The sequence below is a fragment of the Cupressus sempervirens genome, chromosome 1 (assembly GCF_028749045.1).
Source record: "Cupressus sempervirens isolate cs-2001-9-10 chromosome 1, ASM2874904v1, whole genome shotgun sequence".
In the NCBI taxonomy this organism is placed as follows: domain Eukaryota; kingdom Viridiplantae; phylum Streptophyta; class Pinopsida; order Cupressales; family Cupressaceae; genus Cupressus; species Cupressus sempervirens.
The window spans coordinates 492,570,208-492,595,722 of NC_143118.1; the positions used below are offsets into that span (position 1 = coordinate 492,570,208).

At 35.5% G+C, this 25,515-nt stretch overlaps 1 protein-coding gene across 2 annotated transcripts in view; it reads right to left on the reverse strand.

Annotated features, from left to right (window-relative positions):
- The window catches only part of LOC149578401 (protein REVEILLE 8-like), a 143,450-nt gene that overhangs the window by 75,698 nt on the left and 42,237 nt on the right, over positions 1-25,515 (reverse strand). For both annotated transcript variants that reach the window (XM_089828873.1, XM_089828867.1), the window contains exon 2: positions 2,098-2,155. In XM_089828873.1, the coding sequence (XP_089684999.1) occupies positions 2,098-2,155 (58 nt within the window). The remainder of the gene's footprint in view (positions 1-2,097; positions 2,156-25,515) is intronic.

Sequence of the window (25,515 nt, forward strand, 5' to 3'; positions counted from 1 at the left end):
GCACAGCCAAAAGGCCATTTTGACACCCAAAATCACTTAAGTGACTTTTTTTGCATGTGTTTAATTCTTTTTGTGCTCCTTTTTGCTCCTAAACCCTAAAACGACCCTAAAAGAGGCCATTCATTGTTCATTCTTCTCATTTTGTTTGAAGTTGAACCATAAATGGTGAAGTATCATGCTATGGAATGGTTTATTTTTGTATATTTCTTGCATTTCTTTGCATATATAAATTATAGTGTGTCTCTAATATCTATATATATAAACAAATCCAAAATCAAAACAAAAATCACGCATTCACGCATCAGAATCCGACATCTGCATCAGCACCAGCATCAGCATCAGCATCAGAATCAGAATCGGTAACTTAGGTCGTCACAACAAGGTCCAAGATCTCAACCCTCTCATGGAGATCTTTCCTATTATTCCAACCTATTACTGCATTTCTTACGCACCCCTTATCTCTCTTCAATTGGAAACTCTAATGGGAAATGTATTTCAGGGCCAAATATGTCAGAGTGAGAATATCAATCTTCATTCTCATTCGCTCTAATTCTTGTGGAAATAGAGCTTTCCAAATTGTTACCAGAAGAATTTGGGATCAGCATATACACCAAATTTTGGTCTGTGGACTACGAAGGAATAGTAATCAAGTGTAGAGAGAGTTATGGTACAGGAACAAGGCAGAAGAATGTTAAAATTTCGCTCCTTTAGCGTAAAGCCCTTGAAGCAAGCTACCTAGAAGGAAAAGGCGTATCTAAGCCATCGAACGATATCTCCTATTGTAGAGAATGTTTTTGAAGATGATGTTGCTCTAGATACTAATTTGTCAAAATCACTAAATTTCTTTCCCCCCAATACCTTGAATCATACCATTCAAAGCAAGGAGCCCTTTTTGAAGAAGGTGCCATAGAAAGCCCTGGACCTGGATGCAATGATCATTGAAAAACAACACAATCTATCAGAGAACTTTCAATCAAAAAAAGAACACATCTGGTAAATTTAGATATCATCAATGTAGAATGCTTTGGTGTTTCCATGTTAAGATTAGAAAGAACAGCTCTTAGACTCTATAGGTTGTTCTGGCTGTTTTGGATGTTTTTACCAGCTTTGTCTAGCAGCACTGTTTAGGAAGTAGGTTCTTCCTGCCATATGCTGTGTCAAGTTTCGTTGATGCTTATCTGCATCCCTATTAACAGGGCTTACACCCATACATAATGTTTACAATTTCAAGTTATATATTTGAAGGGAGCAGTCCCCATGACCACAGTTATGTATCAAATGATAACAATATATAATTTATAAATTATTTTATAGTTATTTTATTATTTACATATTAGAATTAACAAAAAATATATGTTAATTAAATGAATTCATAATATTAAACATGATTATAAATTACTTATTTATAGCTAATTTATTTTAAATTTATTATTTTATACATCAAAATAATTGTTAAAATATTTATTCATATATTGCAATAACTAATTTTATATATTCTAAATATTTTCAGTATAGATTGTACAAGTGAACCAAGCACCAAATCAATACCCGAACCAGTATCCAGACTGTCAACTCAACCTTTATGTGTCGCTTGATGTCTTTAGTGCAATTCAGAAGATTTTTTGAAGCTCTAGATTGTCATCTAATGCAAAAGAGTTCATAGCAGTTAAATGATGGACATTTGTTTTGCATGTATCATTTATATTGTATCCAACTGCCAGTGAAAATTTATTCATTAATTTTGTAACCAAATTGATAAATGGCATTTTAGATTTTGGATGTTGTGGTCTTTTAGATATACATTTATTTTCGTTTACATATGCTCTACCTCTTTTGCCCCAGTCTGAGCTTTCCCATCAATCTGCTAAATCCACATACGGTACATGTAGCTGAATCTGTGTGGATATTGTAATAATGTATCATACATGTAGCTGATACCATACCCATAATTAAACTATTCTGTAACTGCATCCAAATTCATGCAACATGATTCTAAACCATTATCATCACTTGTTTGTTCCCCGTTATTTATAAGCTTATTTAAAATTGAAATTATCATGAACAATGCTAATAAATTAAATCTGACGGAAAGTATACCTGTATGACAGTCTTTGATCCTACAAAAGCTTCAATTTTTTTCCAATCCCGATCAAATCTGACAACCAGCCAGAGATTTGGATAAGATAATTGAGTACTCCATACCATACATATTATAACATTACCAAACATAAGCAACACTAGATACTCTGTCCTTATCATAACTCTATTTGTGCCTCTTAACAAAAAGATACATGACATCATACAGTACCGAAAATCATTAAAATAATTTAGAAATCAGCAATGAACTATAAAACAAATGTAAATTATAATGAACTCTAAAACAAATGTGAATCGTAGTGAACTATAAAACAAATGTGAACTATAGCATAAATGGAACATAAATCAGAGAGAACAGCATGCAAATGTAAGCAATCACTTTTCAGAATAGAAGATCAATCTGTTGCATCAATCATAGCCACAGAAGCGCAAATGTTTTGGTAAAATCATAGAATGACAGCTAGCATAGCACTTTTCAGAAAAAGGTGCCACTACACTCAGATTCATGAAAATGATAGACAATGTTCGAGAGTTGAATGTATACATTGTGAGTTGCAGTATATACTATTCAATTAAATTATTTTTCTAAATATAGTTTCTGATGAAAAGTTGCAGTAAATCTTCTCCCACTTTCCAGCATGCTATAGTGCATTTGTCGAGTAATATTGCCTTCATATGTACAACTGAAATGACTGTTAGCATTAGTTAGACAGAAACTAACAGTTACATGCAAATATAACCAATATCACAAAGGAATAAAATACACAAAAATGAATAGAAGACACAGATTTAATGTGGTACACCTAATACCTAGGCTACATCCATCAAACAGTGAGTCTAATATTATTGTCCAATGATTCAACCTGATTACAATCTGCAATCCCTTGCAACTTAATGCTGCTGCAAGAAGCTACTAAATCATCATACCATCATAAAATCCCTAACCCTAAGCCATTTTATAGAAGACTTATGGCATATACAAAATTCAGGCTAAATTATGTCGTCCAATAGAAAAAAATAACTCTCCATTGCCTTTTATAATAATAGTCATTTTTGGTGGCAGGGGCACTGCCCCTTGACCCCGCAGGAAGTGCACTCGAGGCTCTGCCTCAATACCCCACCTAGGGTGCTGCCCCCAAACCCCCTAAAAAAAGTAGGGGGGAATCCGCACTGAAGGAAGTGGCGAAAAATTAACCTTTAGTCTTGATTAGTCTTCACATAACAACAATCTCCCACTTTGAGACTGATCATAAAATTGGTAAGCTTGTAGCTCCCACTGGAATGTAAATCCACCTTGGCCTTTGTTCTTTTATTTTATTGTTTTCGGTCTAAAAGACCAATTGAAGCTGAAGAAGAGTTCAACTTTCCCTTGGCACTACCTTTGTAAACATATCTATTCCATTGTCATCTATATGTATCTTTTCCAACTTTAACTATCTATTATCGAAAACTGATCAAATGAAATGGTACTGCAATTGTATGTGTTTAGTCTTTGAATGTAAAGCACAATTCTTTGCAATATAAATGGCAGTCTGGTTATTTGTATATAGATAATTTTTCGTCTGTGAGTGTCCTAACTCTTTCATGAAAAATTGAAGCCATATCATCTCCTTCGTCAATCTGCCTATGTAGTTAATAAAGCATTCACCTTCTATAACCGAAAAATCCAACTCATTGTTGTCGGTGTTTGTTAGCTTCAGTCAGATAAACCTATTATATATGTGTTTTTTATATTTGAGATATAAGGTTATTGTTATATGTGAAAAATTAATATAATTTTATATATATATATATATATGATTAAATTTGTTATTACAGTAATTCACTGATTAATGAATAGACATGTCCTATGAAGGGACATGTCTATTCATGGCCTATTCTCTATATATAAATCAAAGAGGATGTTGCATTTGGAACACACATACCGAAGAGGCAATGCCATTACATTTGCAACAATCTTCGTAGCATCAACATGGCATCAGAGCCAAGTTGTAATAGTACTGCCTATACTAAGACTGCCTATTGTCGGGCTAGCAAGAAGACTTAGCGGTCATCCATTATAAAAATATATAGTCGATACTCATTATTAAAAATTCCTTGCTAAGCATATTACAGTCAGCGATAAAGCATAACAGGAAAATGTCAGACCAAACAAAACTAAGATATTCAACGCACAAATGAGGAGGAATAAGGAAGGATATTAGATTACATAGAATATTTATTCATTATTATTACATTTAGGAAGTTATACCAAACAGAGGAAAATACAAAATGAAACAACATTCTAAGAATACTGTTTGCATCCAACCAGTCAAAGCGATTCTATAATAGTAAGCAACTACAGGGAAAATATTAAGTTATTTAAGCGATCAACATCTTGCACCATACACTTAAGGAGGATATTGGGAAACAAATTGATCGATAGAGAAGAATGGATGTGATGAAGATAAGGAAAGAAGTGTGGAAATAATCACCCCAGCAAACCGTATTCTGCTCGAGCCTCGTGCTAATAAAGGTGTAAGGTTGTAGGCAATTGAAGACTCAGCGGGGGCCACATCACCCTAGGGAATTATTGGTCAGAGGAAAAAATATTTGGAAACGAAGTGGATAACAAGATGCGTACCTCCCTAGAAAATATCAAGTGGGGATAACACCAATGCAAGGATTGTGTACCAGTCAAATCGCAGACCAATAAGGAAACCAGGTCTCACAAGAGTTTAACTAGTCGTCACGTGGGAGAATTGATTGGTAGCTAACAGATAAGTTACATGGACCTCACGACAAGTGCAAGCGCTTTCATGCCAAATAGGAGCGAAGTGGAAAGAAGTACCTTATTTAGTGTAAAAAGTGTGAAGGGCCTAATGAAATAAAATGCATTACATTCGTCGGTGAACAACTAAATAGAGATCTAGTGTAAATTCACATGGTTACATATACTACCTATAAGTGGTGGACCCACCACAATGATAATTAAGGTGGGATTAATATACTAAGACAAGACCCCAAGAAGGTAAGTATAAGATATGTTCTCTTTGATATTATTATTGAATAATAATATACATATAGGTTTTATTTGATGTTCTTCTACATAAACTAATCAGTGAATATATAATATGTTTTGTATTGAATATTGTGAAATATGTATTTATATATATACATTTATTCAAAATGATATTTGATTATTTGATATAATGTTTGTTAATGATAAAGAGATTCATTATGAGAATATAAAAGATAAATATGAAGTATAGTTATATTCTGACTTCTATACATCACTATGTATTATGTTATAAATTAGTTATATTGTTAGTAATAAGCATGAGTTAGATTACTAACATTCTTATTTGTAGTTGTATACTATAAGAGATATTTGCCTTGATCTTTTCTGAGAATGTTCTTACAAGAAAAGGAGGGAGATTGAGATTCAAAGGGAGTTTTGACACTAGATCAAAGGCAACATTGGATGAGGAGCTCTGAAGATTGATATTCAGAGGGAGTTTGAAAGTCCATATGTGTGACTATGATCTTAATGGGCCTACCCCATATCTGTACATCATGAGGAAGTGGCTACTTCCAAATAATGTCACTTGTATTTGCAGAAGTTACTATAAGGTGATGATCTTACAATAACTTGTAATATGAGATCAAACAAATTGAGCATATGGTGAATGTCTTGCATCTCAACATTCTAGAAGGCCATTACTCAAAGAGTACTTGGTAAATATCATTGATATTATGGGAGGCTAATACTCTTGATATCAAATGTGATATCAAAACCTTTTGAGTACTTGTTGAATATCATTGATATTCTGAGAGACCAATACTCTTGATATTATATGTGATATCAAACCTTATTTTGAATACTTGGTGAATATGTTTGATATCCTGGGAGGCCACTACTCTTGATATCAAATGTGATATCAAAACCTTTTGAGTACTTGTGAATATCATGTGTTGATATTCTGGGAGGCCAAAACTCTTAATATTAGATGTGATATCAAACCTTATTTTGAGTGCTTGGTGAATATCTTTGATATTCTGGGAGGCTGTTACTCTTGATATCGAATGTGATATCCAATGGTTGAAATCTTTTGAGATATGAAATGAGATATCCTTAAAATTGTTATTCGTAATATTACGCTGAAGTAATATGTATTGTTTTTGTGGTTATCCTTCTAAGCTAGGAGGGAGTGTTGATGTTTGATAGCTTCAGTTGGATAAACCTATTATATATGTGTTCTTTATATTTGAGATATAAGGTTATTGTTATATGAGAAAAATTAATATAATTTAATATATATATGATTAAATTTGTCATTACATTAATTAGCTAATTAATAAATAGACATGTCCTATGAAGGGACATGTCTATTCATTACCTATACTCTATATATAAATCTAAGAGGTTGTTGCATTTGGAACACACATACGAAGAGGCAATGCCATTACATTTGCAACGATGTTCGTAGCATCAACAATTGTTGTCCCACCAATAGCAAATACATATCTTGTAATATTTAGCCTGGTATCTAGATCTCTTGCCAAATTTGGGTCAACATAGCTTTATAAATCAGTGTAGAGCCCCCACAATGTAAACATTTACTAGATGTACCTCTCAAGAATCTAAGAATCCATTTGACTACATTTCAATGCTCAATTCCAGGATGACTCATATACCTATTAATGACTCCCACAGCTTGTGCAATATCTAGCCTAGTGCGTACCATGGCATACGTTACATTTTATCCTCCTCTTCTTGTGCCTTTGGACACATCTCGTTAGTCAATTTCAAATGACTAGGCAAAAGTGTACTGACAACTTTGGCATTCTCCATATGGAAACGCTGCAACTCCTCAACACAATCAGCCTAAGATAGAGTCAATTTTTGTTCTTCTTATGTCTACAAATTTTCATACCAAGGATTTGTTTTGTTCCCCCAAAATGAATATGCTAACTGTTGTTTCAATCCCTTAAAGTGATCCATGTTAGACCGCTACAAGCATATCATCAACATATAAACATATAACAATGTACTTGTCATCATCCAACCTCTTCAAATAAACACAATGGTCCAAATGTCACCAATTGTATTCATATTCATTCAGAAAACTATCAAATTTAATATACCATTGTCAAAGTGGTTCTAGTTCACAACAATCTTCTCAGCAGAGGTCCTCCGCTACAACTTCAGAAGGCTCCGGTAAAAAGAACATTCAATGCAACTATTGCCACAAGTTTGGACACATGAAGGTTGACTGTTGAAAGTGCTTAGCCGCCCTATCTAAGCAATCTGGTTCACAGCCTATAGCGAACAGTGCGGAGCACCTTGAGTAGATAGAATTTACCTTTTACACTTTTTGACAGCTTCGTGCTCTGGATAGATTAACCATTAAGAGAGTGTATTACGATAATAGATAGTTTCTATTATCTCTGTTTAGCATCTAATGGTTATCTATTATAATCTTCTTTAAATATTAGAATGTTTCTAATATTTAGTTTTTATTTCTAAGATAGAATTTTTCTATTCATTATGATTGTTTCTTAAAGAAACATCGATCAGTCTCTTGTATAAATTGATCTCTTGATCAATATTAATAACAAGCAAATATTTTCCAATTACTTTGTAATAGTGTCAAGGTGTTGTTTCAAAATCTACTGCGACTATATGATGTTCTTCCTGCTCAATTTCAATAGTTCCTAAGCATTGATTTTTTCTTTAAAAATTAAAGAAGAAGAAAAATGACTTGTACAAAGATATAAGGTGCCTACTTTCACACCTTTTGAAACCTTCCATTTTTTTATCATTAAAAATAATTGTGCAACCCCCATCACCCAATTGCATTGCTAGAATTAAGTTTCTACTCGGCCTTGGAACATGTCTTAACTCTTGTAGTAATCAATGATTCTCATTATGCAACTTTCTTAATTCTACACTTTCCAACAATCTGATAGAGTTCATTATCTCCCAAATAAACTAGCCCAAAATCCCCTTAAATAATCAAGAAAATAACCTCTATGGGGTGTAGCATGAAATTAAGCCCCTGAATCTAGAACCCATGAATCATCAACATTTTCTTAAAACAAAAGCAAAGCATCCTCTTCGGATTTGTTCCTTACCACATTTGCCTCCTTGTTTCTTTCTTGTTTATCTCCACTATTCTTTTGAGACCAATAATCTTTCTTCTTGTAAGTTGGTTTCCCACAGTACAAGCAATTTCTTGGTCCTTTGGATTAAGACCTCTTTTCCTTTGACTTTCCTCTTGATTTCCCGTGATTTCCAAAATTATTTCCACTATGTTATTCTACCCCTACTTTCTACATTCAAAACATTGCCTAATGTAGATCCTCCCAAGTTTTTCCTACAAAATTCCTCAATTAGAATAACACCAATAACATCATCAAATTTTAGGGTATTTGAACTAGAAGCAGAGTTACTAACAGCCATTACCAAGCCATTCCATCTTTCAAACAACGAAAACAAAATTAAGAGAGCCCTAATTTCTTCATCAAAATTGACATTTACAGAAGATAATTGACTAGTCACCATATTAAACTCATTTGAATGATCAAAAACAGACCTACCTTCTAATATTAAATAAATGTTTCATGAGAAATACCTTGATTAAAGTAGAAGGCTTTTCATACAACTTTGTTAGGGCTTCCATCAACTTTTCAATTGTCTTTGCCTTCATAATATTAAATGACACTGATTGTGCCAAGCATTAACGAATACTTCCAAGTACCTTTCTTTTCAAAATATTTCAATCCCCATCTGTCATATTTGGGTCTTTGGGTCTTTCTTGGATTTTCCTCCCACTGGCTGCCATTAGTCCTGATGATAAAGGTAGTCCTCCATTTGCATTTTTCATAACTAAAAGTCCTACCCATTAAACTTCTCAACCTTCAACTTACCCTCATCTACGAATACTTCCACTCAAACATGAGACCTTCCCATAAAGGATAACTGAAACAACCTTGCTCTAACACCACTTGTTAGGATTAGTTAAACAAAAAATAACAGTTACACCAAAATATAACCAATATCACAAAGGAATAAAGTACATATAAATGAACAGAAGACTCAAAGATTTAACGTGGTTCACCCAATCCCTAGGCTACATCCACCAAAAAGCAAGTCCAATATTATTATCAAGTGATTCGACCTAATTACAATCTACAATCCCTTGCAACTCAATACTGTTGCAAGAAGCTACTAAATCATCATACCATCATAAAATCCCTTGCTCTAACATCACTTGTTAGGATTAGTTAAACAAAAAATAACAGTTACACCAAAATATAACCAATATCACAAAGGAATAAAGTACATATAAATGAACAGAAGACTCAAAGATTTAACGTGGTTCACCCAATCCCTAGGCTACATCCACCAAAAAGCAAGTCCAATATTATTATCAAGTGATTCGACCTAATTACAATCTACAATCCCTTGCAACTCAATACTGTTGCAAGAAGCTACTAAATCATCATACCATCATAAAATCCCTAACCCTAGCCATTTTACACAAGACATGTGGAGGTTATAAAATTAGGGTTAAAATGTATCATCCAATAGAAAAAATTAACTCTTGACACCTTTTATAATAATAAAGTCATTTTTGACCTTGGGGGCACTGCCCCTCGACCCCACCCTCTAACACAACAAGGAGCACATCTAGGGCTCTGCCTCAAGACCCTAAGGCGCTACCCCTAAACCCCCATAGAAAAAACACTAGGGAGAAACTGCATCAAATAAAGTGGGGAAAAATAAACCTCGAGTCTGATTAGGCTCCACATAAGAACAATGACAAGCCTTGAGTACAATGTTTATGACATTTAAGGAAGAACACTGAAATTTGTCAAAAGAAAGTACTTCAATTTGAAGCAGCCTATAATGTTTTTGCATGCACACAGTCATCATGAATGAATTTTTATTTTTAAAACATTAACTAAAGAAGCATGTTTCAAATAGAGAACATGGAGTAATGAAGAACAAATTGATGTCCCACGGATGTGTCAAAAAAGAAATTCAATATACATGGACACTATACTATACATTTTCGATTTTTGTATTCTCTCTGTTTTTATTCACAGCAGCTGAAGAAGGGTCATGGATGTTAGTATAGCATTGCTTTGAACTATCTGATGGCAATTTTATTGTTCCAACTAAAAATTAAATGTTGTCTCTTAACATTCCTGCTTCCGTTTATGTATGTTCTCTCAGTTTTCTCCTGTTCATGCATGTCTACCTTTGGATTTTGTTTATTTATAAATATTCCAATTTCAATTTTCTTTTGTGCATGGTTGTTCTTCCTTTTCTCTTGAAGAAATGCATCTTATATCACAACAAATAACATGAAAAAATTCACAAAAATAGTTACATGTAAACATTTGCCTTCTAGAAGTTCAAAATACTAACATTTGTACCTTTACCAATAGAGAAATATAATCCCCATCTTTACAAAAAAAAATCAAAAAGGCTTTAGTAACCTTTAAACATCCCTTCTAAAAATCTTCAGCCGTTCTAAGATAAGTGACGACTATACTCAAGACAGAAATTCTTCCAATCTTCTCCTCTAAAGAAATCAATTACCAGTGATTGTATCATATGTCAAAGATTTTTCCCAGCTATCAGTTATCTTAAGTGTTCACTTAACAACAAACCTAACAAAAAATAGGTTGGATAAATTACTAGTTGCATCTTCGTGTAGCCTCGCCAGAAATTCTTGTAGATCAAGACAAGATTTCACACAATTATTGCTTGTTCATCCATAGAGCAAGGGTGGAAGAGTCTATTGCACTTTACTTGACAGAGTGAAATCAATGTAACAGGAGTCCCCTCTCATTTGTTGTCTTTATTAAATACTCCATCTATCTTCCTTCTTATTTTTCCACAAACAAATTCATCTAGGATATTCACCCTTATTCTATGATGACCAAGGAGTGTTAAAACTTGCCAAGATTCAGTTTTCAGTGAGCAATATGTTCTAACTAAGGACCAGACTATAGATATCCTAACTGTTAGTTTTAAGGATCGTTGCAAATGTACTAAGCAGTGCCATTTATTTGGTATGTGTTTTCTAAATGCAACAACCTCTTAGATTTATATATTAAGAATAAGCAATGAATAAACATGTACCAAAATTCGATAATCAGATAATTAATATAATAATAAACTTTAATCATAGTTATATATAAATCTATATATATATATGATGAACACACATATATAAACGATGAAGACATCTAAATCGACTAAAACTTTAACACTCCCTCTTAGTCAAGAAGGATAAATACATTTTGACAATCAAAGGTAAAGGACGATCAGTATTTTGAATAACCCAAAGATGATTAATATGTAATGACCCGTACCAGTACTGTAATAAATCCAACCAGCACCGTACTGTCCTGAACCTTATTTTTTTCTGTTTTCCCCTTTTAAATGTGAACCTCAAAGTATGAACCTCCTTAACAAATAACCCACAATGTGAATGACAAATGATATTCCAGATAAGTATTTGCTCAAACTCATTCTTAAATAACACATTCAAAAATATATCCACATGCAGATGAAAATACGAGCAGCAAATTAAACCCAAACTTTCACCAATAAATTTGTCTTTTCAAAATGATATTAAAGATTCAAGCATAAGAGAATACAGCACAAATCAAAAGCACTAAATCAACAACCTTACAACAATTCAGAAGCATGTTATTGCCTTATACAGAAGCGGTATAGTAACCAGCAACTTCCAAATATCTTCTAAAACGTTATTGTATTCAATACATAACCAATCCTGAATACAGATTCAACAATCGGATTGGAACGATAGGATAAGAACATGTAAGCACGAATGAAACACCTGAAGTGATGTTTCCCGGGACAATGTGTTTGCCTCCACTGTCTGCTAGCATGAGGGGCTACGTCCTCCAACTAGCTGAAAGCTAAAGCTTTCTAAGACTCTCAAAGAGAGAAAACTGAACTAAATAGTAAAATCAAGCATACCAAAAGAATGAGTCTCATCTCCTTTTATCTTCACCACAGTGACTCTTCAACTTCTCCCTGATAAATAGTCTTATTCCTCCTCGTCCTCTTGTGACCACATGAGATATTAATTTGACCTTAATAATAAATCTCCAAGTAACATAGTCAAATTAAATATTGAAAATTCGTTCCTTCTTAATAATTCTAATGTCCCCAAAGAAGGGACATTACAAATCTCCCCTCCTTGAGATTGCTTGCCCTCAAGCAATATGTACCAGGATCCCATATAAATCTGTATTTAATCCAGTAGCCCAAACTATCAACAAACCTGGTCAAACTGTGAAGCACGGTACCACTCTGCAAAATACCTATCAACCAAACTCATGGATCCCATATTAATCTTCAAAGAAATGTTGCGCCTGTAAACTGATCAACATTGATCATTACCATAATCAACCTCAAACTGAATAGGACCACGATGAAATCCTCATCCAACCAAAGATACAACCTGCCAACACCTGGATCCCGAACTCAGTTATGTTGCCTCACTGCTATGATGATATAGAAATATATCCAGGGTTCATGTATCATCCAGTAGAAAGTGAAGACCTGACTTGGATGATGTAAGAAATGAACTGCTCAAAAACTAGAAACACCATCCCATGGAGATCAGAATTCATATTGTCGGCATAAACTTGGAGAATTCCCCAGCGCATAGAAGCTAAGAATATGAAGAATGTTGAAAATCTACCGATAACTCTCACATAAATACTCCACCGACATCTATTCGAAGGCTGATGAAGAAAATTCACCCAACTTTTGTATGGGTTGAAATTGGAAAATGTGTTGGGGCTGACCCAAAAATAAGCCACAGAAGTTGATTCATCATTCCCATGCTGAGAATTGGATTCATTGTTAGAATCTGGGCCAAGATCCCAAGGTCTGAAATCAAACTCTTCCTCTTCATGGCGAACAAGGGAAGATTTCTCATTTAACACAAAAAGAGGATTGTCAAACGACCTATCAGCAAAGGTTTTCAAAGTAAGGGTTGTCAACAAGTTGAAAGTGTTCTAGAGTTTTGCTACTTAACCGTTTGGGGCAGTTATCCAAGTCATATGTTTGTTGAATATCCTCGAGTTCGTCAATGACTTCCTGAAAGAACTCCTGCCTCACTCTATTCTCATGTTCCCGAGAGTCTTCCATGAGCTTGATTTGATTTTCTACTCCCTGTAGAGAAAATTGAGCTTCTCTCAATGCCTCCTGAACATACTTAAGTGTCCTATTGAGATCCTCAATCTCATCCTTTTCCCTTTTTGACTGTACTGCATAAATCTCAACAACCTTAAGAATATAATCCCTCTCGAGCAGCAGATATAAGTAATCTGATTTCATATTCTCGAGAGCTATTTTGACCTTCTGTAATTCGGTCACATGGTAGTCATCTTCCCCTTCCCTCGGGATTTTCCTATAGCGCTACTCAACCAACTCATGGTTACTGTCGTACTGTACCAAGGATGTCACAACCATGTCTTCACTAACCTTCAACTGATTCTATAAGGCATGTATTTATTTCATTATCTCCTTGTTGAAACTGTTCATTGTCTTGCAGTGCCATCCCTGGTTGTTCCTCCAAATTCACATTCTGAGTATCATGATTATAGGGTTCATGATGCCAAGGACCCAAACTGCAATTACTTTGAGTGCAATCTGCTTCTTTATTCTGCTTGACAAAGGCTCACCTCCAAGTCACCAATGAAGAAAATTGTGCTTTATGTAACATCTACAATGTGATCTTGAGAAGGCTGCCCATCTCTAGTGGTTGTCTACTTTTCTATTTCAAGATAATTTTGATCTATCAAAATTTCTTCGTACACTCCTGTGTGTTGTCCCCTTGCAAAAAGATCCTGGGCCAACTGTAGATACTTTCATTTTGCCATATCAGTCATATTTAGTTGCTCAAGATAAAAATCCATATAATCATTCGGTTAGGAAGCCTTTGATAATAATTTGTAGATGTTGAGGATTTCAGTTTTTACAACAGAATCTGAATTTCAGGCTAACGCTCTGTGTGGCTTCATAGTAGCTTTCTTGAAATTACCCAATTCCTTTCCAGATTTCTTTTTAAAACTTATTGAACATTTCAGTTCTGAACTTGATTTCTACAACATAGCTACCAAATTTGATCAGCAAAAGTTGCAGGGCCACCCACAATAGAGAGTAAAGCTACTACTAATTGCAAACCTATTTGCCAAATAGAATCCTCAGGAACAAAAGACACACATACGGCCCTGCAAGTTGAAGAACTATTGCTAGATTTAGAAGTGTTCTAGGTGTTAGGACTGGTTGCTGTGGAAAGTATTCCCAGCTCCTCTGCTTTTGAAAGAAGGACCAATTTTTATTGAAAGAAGAAAAAAAAGCCAAAGTTTCAGCAGCAAATTAAAAGCCTGCATATACAACTAGACCGTCATCATCACAGTTTCCTAGTTGCTGGTTGTAGTCGTAGCTGAAGACAGCATCAATTCCAAAAGCTATTGAAGGGATGTCATATGTCTCAAAAGAAGCTCTGCCATTTTACTGCGTAACTGATTTGGATTACAGAGGCACTCAGTCATCAGAATGGGATGCCCAACCTGTTCTGATTTTTTTTTGAAATGGCAAAATGATTGGCCTTGAAAATGTGCCCCAAACCAGGTGTTCGATCTGATCTTCTAATATGCTGATTACAAACCAGGATGAGGTGATTAATTGCCCCCTTGCTCAACCATAATGCCCAATTTGCAACGGTAATCCTCTTGAAGGTAAATTGCAGCTGGGAAGAATGAAGTGTTCACCAATACAAGCTAATCGCTTAACCAAATAGCAGATCACAGGCCCAATACAAATTGCTGCCCAGCCTCTAGGGAAAACGATTTGGCACAGGATATGCCACATATGACGACAACAATTAAATTGACAGCATATTATTCCTCAATTCAAAGCCCTTCAGCGCCCATTCTCTCAAATGCATAGTCTAGAATATATTCCATATACTCAAACTGATACACAACATTTTCATCAAATGCCAATCTAAAAGTTGGAGCGTCCAGATTCAAAGAAATTCATTAATCCAAGATCAAAATCTTCAATGACATTAACAGTTTCTCCTATAAGCGCTGTATGCATAAACACTATCTTTTACTCTCCATGTCAACACCTTCACTACCAAGCAACATAAAACAACCTCAATTATAAGATGTGTCACAATCACACAATTCTTATTTAGAAAGGCTAACCAGAGATCCTGAAAAAATATTGTTTATGCCTTCAATCGCCCTAGTTGTTGAAAAAGCCCAACAATCACCTTGGCGAAAACACTATCAACACGATACCAAATCACTAGATGACATGTTCTTTTCTAAAGCAAATATAAGAAACTGATCATTCGGCTGAAGAATGTAGTAGAGAATTGATGGTTCAGTAGTTAAACGGACCTTTCAAGTGGCTCTAGAATACGAAACCTGGCATTGAGAGGTTCTTGATTAAACTCGGGTCTCTTCCAGTATACGTCACCAATTTCTCTCGAGTGCATCCTAAAGCTACTTGTACCTTTTGAGCTTTCAGCCCGATAATGTTCACACTGAGTTTTAAACCACGATTCGACAATATCTTGATTAACACCGACTTTTAGAATTGTCAGTTTCCGGCTAAGTTAAAGATCTTTCTGCAGTCGATCAGAATTCACGGCTTCCTAGAATGGTTTTCTTCAGAGATTGGGTGTCTTAAAAAAAAGCATCTGAACAGTTAAATTGGGGAATGTAACATTTTATGCCTTGGCTAAACTTCTCGTAAATACAAAATGGGGAGTCGAAATGACGTGTCAAAATCTTCTTGTAGGGAATAACAACAATGTTTGTCTGACCTCCTTTGATGGCATTTCAACTAATTTCGTCGCGGAACAATGACACTCTACCATCTAATGAAGAGTCCTCTACCGTAACGACTTTTTGAGCACTTACGGTTTGCTTTAATACATCCAAACAACTTTTATTTTTTCCAGTGCCTGCAGGTGACGGAAATTCCAAGTATTCTATTCACGTATTCTTCCCAACATGCCCTCTCATCCAATTAGCTAATCCTCGACGAAGAAAGATGTTGGATGATAAATTTTGCTGGACATCACAACCCAGGCCTTATAATTTTGCAGCCGATGTCCATGCTCCTAAGGCCATCATGTTGGTCTTGCATTTTCTACCATTGTTCCTGGACTGATATAGTAGTGAATACGTCCCTTCAGTGGCATCTTTACTTTAAGCGGATTGCTAACTGACCCCCCTAATTTCCAGACGTGGTTTCACTGTTGCCGCTTAAAACTCGTCTTTTCCAGCAACATTAGGAAGAATGGTCTAGACAATTTCAACGCACTCTTCTTTCCTTTCCTGCTGTAATACCACAAGCGCTATTATGATTACCTGTAGAGAATCTACAGTCAACCTGGAACATTATGTACCCCACTCAGAAACATAAAACTTCACTAGTTGCCTAAACTTTCAATAGGACTTCTAATTCCGCCTCCAATATATTTTCTCATTCCCAAGCTTCTATCGAGCAGTTCTTACTGGCTATAGCTATTTATTCTTCAAATGGGTCTAGCTATCATAAGGGATCTACTCGCAAATCATGATTTGGTCAAATCGAGATCATTGCTTTCTATGAAGTCCCTGTACTATTTTTGCAACACAATCTTCGTTATCTCTTCACCCAATGCATCTAGTTCTCCTTGCTAGTAATAATGAAACAACCTCTGTGCTTTTGACAGCGATACCTTTATTGTATCCTAACTTGTTTTCACTTGGAGCCTCTATATTTATTTCATGACCACACAGGTTGGCAAGTTCGAAGCTCTAATACCACTGTAATGACTCGTATCAGTACTGTAATAAATCCAACCAGCACCGTACTGTCCTGAACCTGATTTTTTTCTGTTTTCCCCTTTTAAATGGGAACCTCAGAGTATGAACCCACTTAACAAATAACCCACAATGTGAATGACAAATGATATTCCAGATAGGTATTTGCTCAAACTCATTCTTAAATAACACATTCAGAAATATATCCACATGCAGATGAAAGTAAGAGCAGCAAATTAAACCCAAACTTTCACCAATAAATTTGTCTTTTCAAAATGATATTAAAGATTCAAGCATAAGAGAATACAGCACAAATCAAAAACACTAAACCAGCAACCTTACATCAATCCGGAAGCAAGTTATTGCCTTATACAAAAACAGTATAATAACCAGCAACTTCCAAATATCTTCTAAAACGTTATTGTATTATACAACAGCAATACAATAACCAATACACAAACCAATCCTAAATACAGATTCAATAGTCAGATTGGAAAAATAGGATAAGAACCTATAAGCACGAATGAAACACATGAAGTGATGTTTCCCGGGACAATGGGTTTGCGTCCACTATTTGCTAGCACGAGGGGCTACGTCCTCCAACTAGCCGAAAGCTAAAGCTTTTTGAGACTCTCAAAGTGAGAAAACTGAATTGAATAGTAAAATCAAGCATACCAAAAGAATGAGTCTCATCTCCTTTTATCTTCACCACGGTGACTCTTAAACTTCTCCCTAATAAATCGTCTTGTTCCTCCTCGTCCTCTTGTGACCACATGAGATATTAATTTAACCTTAATAATAAATCTCCAGGTAACATAGTCAAATTTAATATTGAAAATTTTTTCCTTCTTAATAATTCTAATGTCCCCAAAGAAGGGACATTACACAATAAGATGATATCTAAGCTCTTAGATTTTAAAATACCTAGTATGCATTTATACAAACAACCCAAAGATAATCAATTTGATAATATCTAAGATCTTAGTTGTTAGTCTCACAAAATGCATACTTACCTCATACCCAATATGTATCTTTACAAACAACTCAAAGACAGTCAATTTAATAATATCCAAGCACAAAGTTGTAATTCTCACAGCATGCATATTCTCATGAATCAAGTACAACACTTACCCAAAATGTATAACATAGAATTTAACCAACTAAAGTTATCACACATCAACACTCCCTCTTACCTAGGGAGGATAAACACATGACCATATATTACCTCGGTATAAGAATATCTTTGATCAATAGATATTCAACATTTTGAAATCACATTTGATATCATGAGTATTGGTCTTCCGAAATATCAACATATGATATTTACCAATTACTCAAATAGGGTTTTGATATCACATCTGATACCAAAAGTATTGGTCTCCAAGAATATTGACATCCAATATTCACCAAGTACTCAACTAAGCTATGATATCACATCTGATATCACAAGTATTGGTCTCCCAAAATATCATATGAATTCACCAAGTACTCAAAATAAGGTTTGATATCACATCTAATATCAAGAGTATTGGCCTCCCAAAATCTTGACATGCAAGACATTCACCATTTACTCAATTTATTTGATCTCATAATACAAGTTATTGTAAGATTGTCACCTTACAACAACTTCTCCAAATACAAGTGATGATCATGTGGAAGTCGTCACTTCCTCATGATGTACACAGGGGTAGGCCCACTAAAAACATGGTAGCAATGTATGAATCACGATCCTCTTAATTGCGACAATTTATTGATCATTGGAGAATCCATCTCGTCATGGTTTACTCCATCTAAATCAATATGATCAAAATCACTAAAGTTTGACTGAACCATAACCTCTATATGCTACCTCTCTTTCAAGATTTCCTCTAATGAAATTTTAATCTCCCTCTGAATCTCAATCTCCCTTTTCCTGCAATAACATACTCGAAGGAAAAGATCCAGGCAAGTGTAACATACGGTTTTCACTAACTAATTTTTAGTTTTCAACTAACTGATTTTTAACTCTATTCACATGACTAAGATTTCCAACAACTGCATAAACTGAAATAAATCTAATTACAATGCTGAACTACCAAGAACACAAATTGAAACGTACTTAAATTACTTAATCAGCTGAAAATAAATATCAAATGTAATCATTTAACTACTTCTAGGTTTCAACCGAAAATATATAGCAAATGTTCTCGAAAGGAATTTCAAATCGGAATATTCGTGAACTGTAAAAACTATTTTTAAACTAAATGATCTTCAACTTGAAAAAATTAACTAACATACAGAGGTTAAAAGAACATACAGATTATTTTGTGAAGCTTCTTTTATTGGTTGTCCAACCTCTGGCTTTGGTGAGAGGAGAAGCATTGACATAGGCTTAACCTCCCAGCCACGGACCATTACTTATCCCCATAGGTTCTAATTTAATATAATGGCCCTCCCTACCCCGAGGTCGAGCTTGGGATGTTCATTGATCCAGCCATCAAAGTATCTAGATGGGTTGAGGTCCCAACAATTATTCGACAAAATTACTAAAGCGTCTGAACAACAACATAGATCACTTGTTCCGACAAATCTACCTAATTCCACCCTGGCTAAGGATTTCAAATTGTGGGTTTACAACCCATTCTCCACCACTCAGCTTGACAACTTATTTCACAAGTGGAACTTGCATGAGCTAATGCAAATATTTATTTTATTATTATTTGATTCTGATATCATTTTTGTTTTACAAATACCTCAACACCTCCCCACCAAATTCAGGCCATCAAGTCGGTGATTCCTTGGTGCCTTCAGATTAACCTCACTTAGATACTTTACACCTTCTTCACCATATTCTAGCATTTTCCTAGTGAATTTCCTTGGTGTTTTGGGTTCATTATCTCAATCTCAATTATTAAATTTATAATAGAATGTATTTGATTGTACTTGAGAAGATAACATTCTTAAAAAAGGAAAAATCAGACAATTTACACATTCGGATAATGAAGGAAGATGTTTGATTTAACACATATTATTGCAATGATATTAAAAGAAAGCAGTCCGCAGACTAGAAACACGACTAACTTCAATGATTAAGACTGGAAACATGCATACATCAATTCGTAACCACAAGGAAAACAACTTACTAGTATTAAAGTACAATAATCTGATGTACTAAAACAGGGTTTACTTTCCCATATTAAACGATCGGCTCAAGGATTAAGCTTTTACAGTCATAATACCAAGGAAGGCATAAAATGATTTACAAAAGTTAGATCATCTTACGTGACTCTCTCTAAATCCAAATCCTGAGAAGAGCTCGCACTGGTATCAACCCGTCTATCCTGGCTCAGTGATTGTGGAAACAATATCAATTTTAATTCAAGGCGGAATTATAATCAGAGCCGAATTCAGCCTCTGCAAACAGCTAACAATGAATTCGGGAAGCCAAGAGAAAGGAAGCCGATGAAGTACAAGAAAAAGAATGCCGAAAGACCATAAGGAATCCATAATATAGAATGGGGCCAGACCTTTCGGCTACCATCGGTAACAAGATTATATTTGAAAGTTATACAAATCGGCTTAAAAGAAAAAGAAAGAATGGAGGGAAAAGGAAAGAAGATGAAAGATTTAAAAAAAATTAATATTGTTTTATTTTCTCAACTATGCTCATATGTACGTAATAATAAGGTGGCATCGTTGGATTAATATTTTTAATATAATGGTGTCATTTTATTATTATTTACATATGATCATATCTGAGAATATAAAATAATATTTAAATGAAATTAATATTTGATAATTCTTAAAGGTAAGAATTTATGTTTATTTTATATTGTTTTATTATAACATTTCACTTTATAGCTCATGCGGTTCCACCATGAAATATGTTGCCAAGTCCTAATAACCTTGCTAGGATAGGTTTAGGTCAAACATGTCGATTCTAATGATTGGACCATTCGACCATCCCCTTCTGATGACTCGTTTCGCAATGCTTCCCCTCTCTCTCCAGTATTCCTCCTATAATCATTCAAAATAACATTCTCACCAAGACATCAATTTAAGATTTATAAATTGCTAATTAAAATCATCAAGTAACAGTTAGGAATCTCATCAATGTCGAATTAACTAACTTGTTCATTATATATGTACAACGGCTATAATTAACTGACTCAATTTCACATGATCACGAATGAATTGATACAACAGCTATAATTAACTAACTCACTTTCATATGATAATTAAATCGATACAACGGCTATAATTAACTAATTGAACAAATGAGAAATCTAATAAGCATCATGGACTGTTTTACAAGGGGAAAAATGCACCATTTTGCTCAATCTATCCACTACAACATAAATATTGTCAAGATTGATTATTAGCAATGTTGGGCGCTCTAACAGTTTTTGAATTAGCGGGCTCGCATTCAGGCAGGAAACTGGTTGGGGAGAACCTGGCAGGAGGTACAGACCCTGGAGGAACTGTGGGGGGACCTGGGAAGATTGTTGGGTCGAGTTCCGTGGCTGTTGGGGATGATGGTAAGTCTGGACATGTTTCAGACACATTTTGTGGGGTCCGTGACCTGCCCTTGGATTCCGCCTTTGCTTCTCGTGTGTCGGGTCAGGACAAAGAGGAAAAGAAAGATAATGTGGAATCTAATTAAGTTAATTCCTCTGTTGGAGAGAAGGTAGGGTCCTCAGAACAGAAGACCTGGTCATCACTTTTCGGCAGGAAACCAACTGGCAAATCTTCTTTCCCGCCGGTGACTTCTAAGACTAGTTGGGAGAAAGGTGAGTTCCAAGTTATTATCCCTGACCCCTTAGTGGATTTCTCTGTTTCCTCCATGGATTTCACGCTGGTGGGCAAATTTTGGGGGGCAAGACCAGATCTAGATTCTCTAAGGAAAATGGTTAAGAGGAAATGGGCTATACGCGGGGAGGTGGACATAGCTCCCATGCTGAATGGTTTCTTTCTGTTTATTTTTAACTGTAAGGAAGATATGAATATGGTTCTCTGTGGAGGTCCCTGGTCTTTTGGAAAAAGTTCTCTTACAATCAAAAAATGGGAGCCTAATATGGTTTTATCAGATTCCTTTTTCCTAACTAACCCGATTTGGGCCAGACTTCCTGGACTCCCTCTTGAATTCTGGCATGAGGACATTTTTAAGGGTATTGCCAGTTCTTTTGGTGAACTGGTGGCTCTGGATAATGCTACTACGACCAGATCCAAACTCCACAGTGCTAGACTGTATGTGAAGGTGGCGGATCTGAATCATCTCCCAGAAAAGGTGGATTTAATTTCTAAGCTTGGTAAGAAAACCCAAGAAATCATTTTTGAAGATCTTCCTAATGCTTGTTATGCTTGTAAGAAACAGGGTCATTTGGTTAAAAACTGCCCCTCCAAGAGTAAAAACCACTTGAGTAGTGTGAAGGAAGTGAAAAAGACTAAGGTTCAGCAAAAGAAGGTTTGGAAACCTAAAGACGTTCATCTCAAAGAGAAGAAAGAGAATGAGAACTCAAAAGCTCCACCAGCAGTTGTGGATAATGTCTCTGAGCTTCTTCTCGAGGATGGGGCTAGGCTCGTGTCTGAGACGGAGAATATGAACTCTGAAAAAGAAGTGAATGGCTTACAACTAGATCCCATATTGCCTGAACAAGGTATAGATGACCTGCCGGATTTATCAAAGCAAATTGTTCTTTATCAAAAGATGGAGGATAAATGGGGTGATCTTGATGAGATGATTGAGCTTGAGGAAGGAGAATTCTTGGCTGAATCTGGAGCTCATAGTGAGGAAGATGAAACTCAGCCTAGGGAGATGCAAGTTTTTGACCCTTTATTTTCCCAGGATACCCTTATTAAGGACCCTCCTGTCCTAGAAGCTGTCAAAGAAGATGGAGTAATCTCAAAGCTTAAACCAAATTCAAGGAAAAGGGCTGAAAAAAAGAATAACATAAAGGGGGTCGAGACTCGAAGCAGTAAATTAGATTTGCATACTAAAGTGAATCCCAAAGCTTCGACCTCGGTAAAACCTGGAAAAAAAAATAGACCAGCAGTCCAAGGTGAAACCAGATGTTGGGTCTCCGGATGGACGTGGAAGGAAATCTTCTAAGAAAACCAAGGAGTTAGAAAGCTTGCAAAATATTGCTGATGGTTGTCAAGCAACTATTCTGGATTATACCCCTAAAATATGGAAATGAAAATTATTACCTGGAATATTAGGCGGTTGAACAGTTACCATAAAGTAGATGTTGTTAGGAATTTTGTTAGAGAACAGAAACCTAATTTTCTTCTGCTACAAGAAACTAAGATGAACAAAGAAAAAGCAGAGCAAATAAAAGCTTTTAAAAATTACTCTATAAATGCTAGTAGTTCAAAAGGTGCTTCAGGGGGAACCCTGATGCTATGGAAAAAAAATTGCTTTGCTGGGACTATTTTGAGTGCTAGTAAATTCTTTATGATTGCTAAAATTACTAGTGCTGATCAAAAAGAGGACTGGTACATTGTGAATATATATGCGCCCAACATGAAAAGCCAAAGGAAGAAGGTTTGGGACTCTATATCCAATTGTAAATGTATGGATTACTCTGGACGGAGGATAATCATGGGAGACTTCAATGTCCCTCTTTATGACCATGAAAAAATGGGAGGTAATGCTACCCAGCTTGAAGGAAGAATGGACCTAGGGAGTTTATAAACAAAGAGGGCTTAATGGATATGGATCTTCACGGCATTCAATTTACTTGTTGGAAAAGATGTTTGTGATGTGGTGAAGTTATTCTTTGGGGCAAAACAAATGCTAAAGGAAGTCAATTCCACCTTCCTGTGCCTGATTCCTAAGAAAATTGGAGCTGATTCGCCTGATCAGTTTAGGCCGATCAGTCTTTGTAATTCTTTCTATAAAATTATCTCCAAAGTTCTTACTTCTAGATTGCTTCTGGTGACCCCTTTGATCATTGCTAACCAACAAAATGGCTTCACTCCAGGTAGACAAATCCTCAACTCTGTTATTTCTGCTCATGAGAATATTCATTCCTTATTTTGTTCTAACAATCAAGGATTTGTAATGAAAGTGGATGTTGCTAAGGCTTATGACAAAGTTGATCGGTCTTTTCTCTCAACCATTTTGATTGCCTTTGGCTTTGACAACAAGGTTGTTGGGTTGATTCATCAGTTGATCTCTACTTCTTCTATTGCTGTCCTGGTTAATGGTAGCTCTTCTCATTTTTTTAATCCCTCTCGGGAATTGAGACAAGGGGACCCTTTATCCCCCATCCTCTTTGTTATTATGGCTGATTGTTTGGGGAGGTACATTGGGGATCTAGTGCATAAAGGAGTTATTAAGGGATTGCAACTCTCTTTCCATCCTCTTATATGTTCGCATGGCCAATTTGTTGATGATACCATCTTTATGGGGAAATCTGAAGTCAGGGAAGCCAGAAATTTGAAGCAAGCAATAAATCTTTATTCTTCTGCCTCAGGCCAATTGGTTAACTGGTATAAAAGTGCTATGTTTTTTCTCTATAACCCTATTCTTAGACAACATAAAATTGCCAAAATCCTTGGATGTTCTATAGGTTCTTTCCCTTCTTCCTATCTGGGTCTTCCTTTAGGCTTGAAGGCTTCGAATTCCTTCTGGGAAGATCTTATTAACAAATTCAGCAAGAAGTTGGCTAGTTGGAAAGGGAACCTTTTAAGCCAGGCTGGTAAATTAATTCTTCTTAAAGCTTCTCTCCAAAGTATACCAACTTATGCTTTAAGTCTTTTTAAAATCCCCACTAAATTTGCTGAGGCTATTGACAAAATTCAAAGGAATTTTTTATGGACTGGTTCAGAGGAAAAAAAAAGAGAATGCCTTTAATTGCTTGGGACCAAGTTTGTAAACCGGTCAAGAAAGGTGTACTGGGCATCCGGAAAATCAGAAGCATGAATAAAGCTCTTCTAGCTAAACAAGGATGGCGTGTTTTCTATGAAAACAAAGAGTGGAGTACCATTTGGAAACACAAGTGCCTTCTTAATTCTGTTTCTCTTTCTGATTTCTTCTCTTCATCTGATGTTATTCATCCTTCCTCCATATGGGGAGCTGTGCAGGGAACAAAGAAAATTCTTGGAGAAGGGTGCTCTTGGAAAATTGGTAATGGGATTAGGGTGAGATTTTGGGAAGATGTCTGGCTTAAGGATCACTCCTTGATTGAAGATGTTCAAGATATGACACAAGTTGACTTATGGCACTCTTGTTAGTCATTACTGGCAGAACAACTCTTGGGTGAACTTGAAGGACATTGATCAAAGCTTCAATCACATCCAATTATCTCTCAATGTTGTTTCTCTCCACCCTTCTTTTGAGGATGAAATTATTTGGTATGCTGATCCTAGTGGGCAATTCAAAGTTTCTTCTTTCTTTGTTTCTAAGGAGAAGGAAAATCTTCCCTTTTGGTCTCAGGCTTGGACTAAGGGTCTCATTCCTAAAATTAACATCTTCTTTTGGGTCCTGCTTCAAAATAAAATTCTAACCCTTGATAACTTGCAGAAAAGAGGTATAAATTTGGTGAATAGGTGTATTTTATGCAA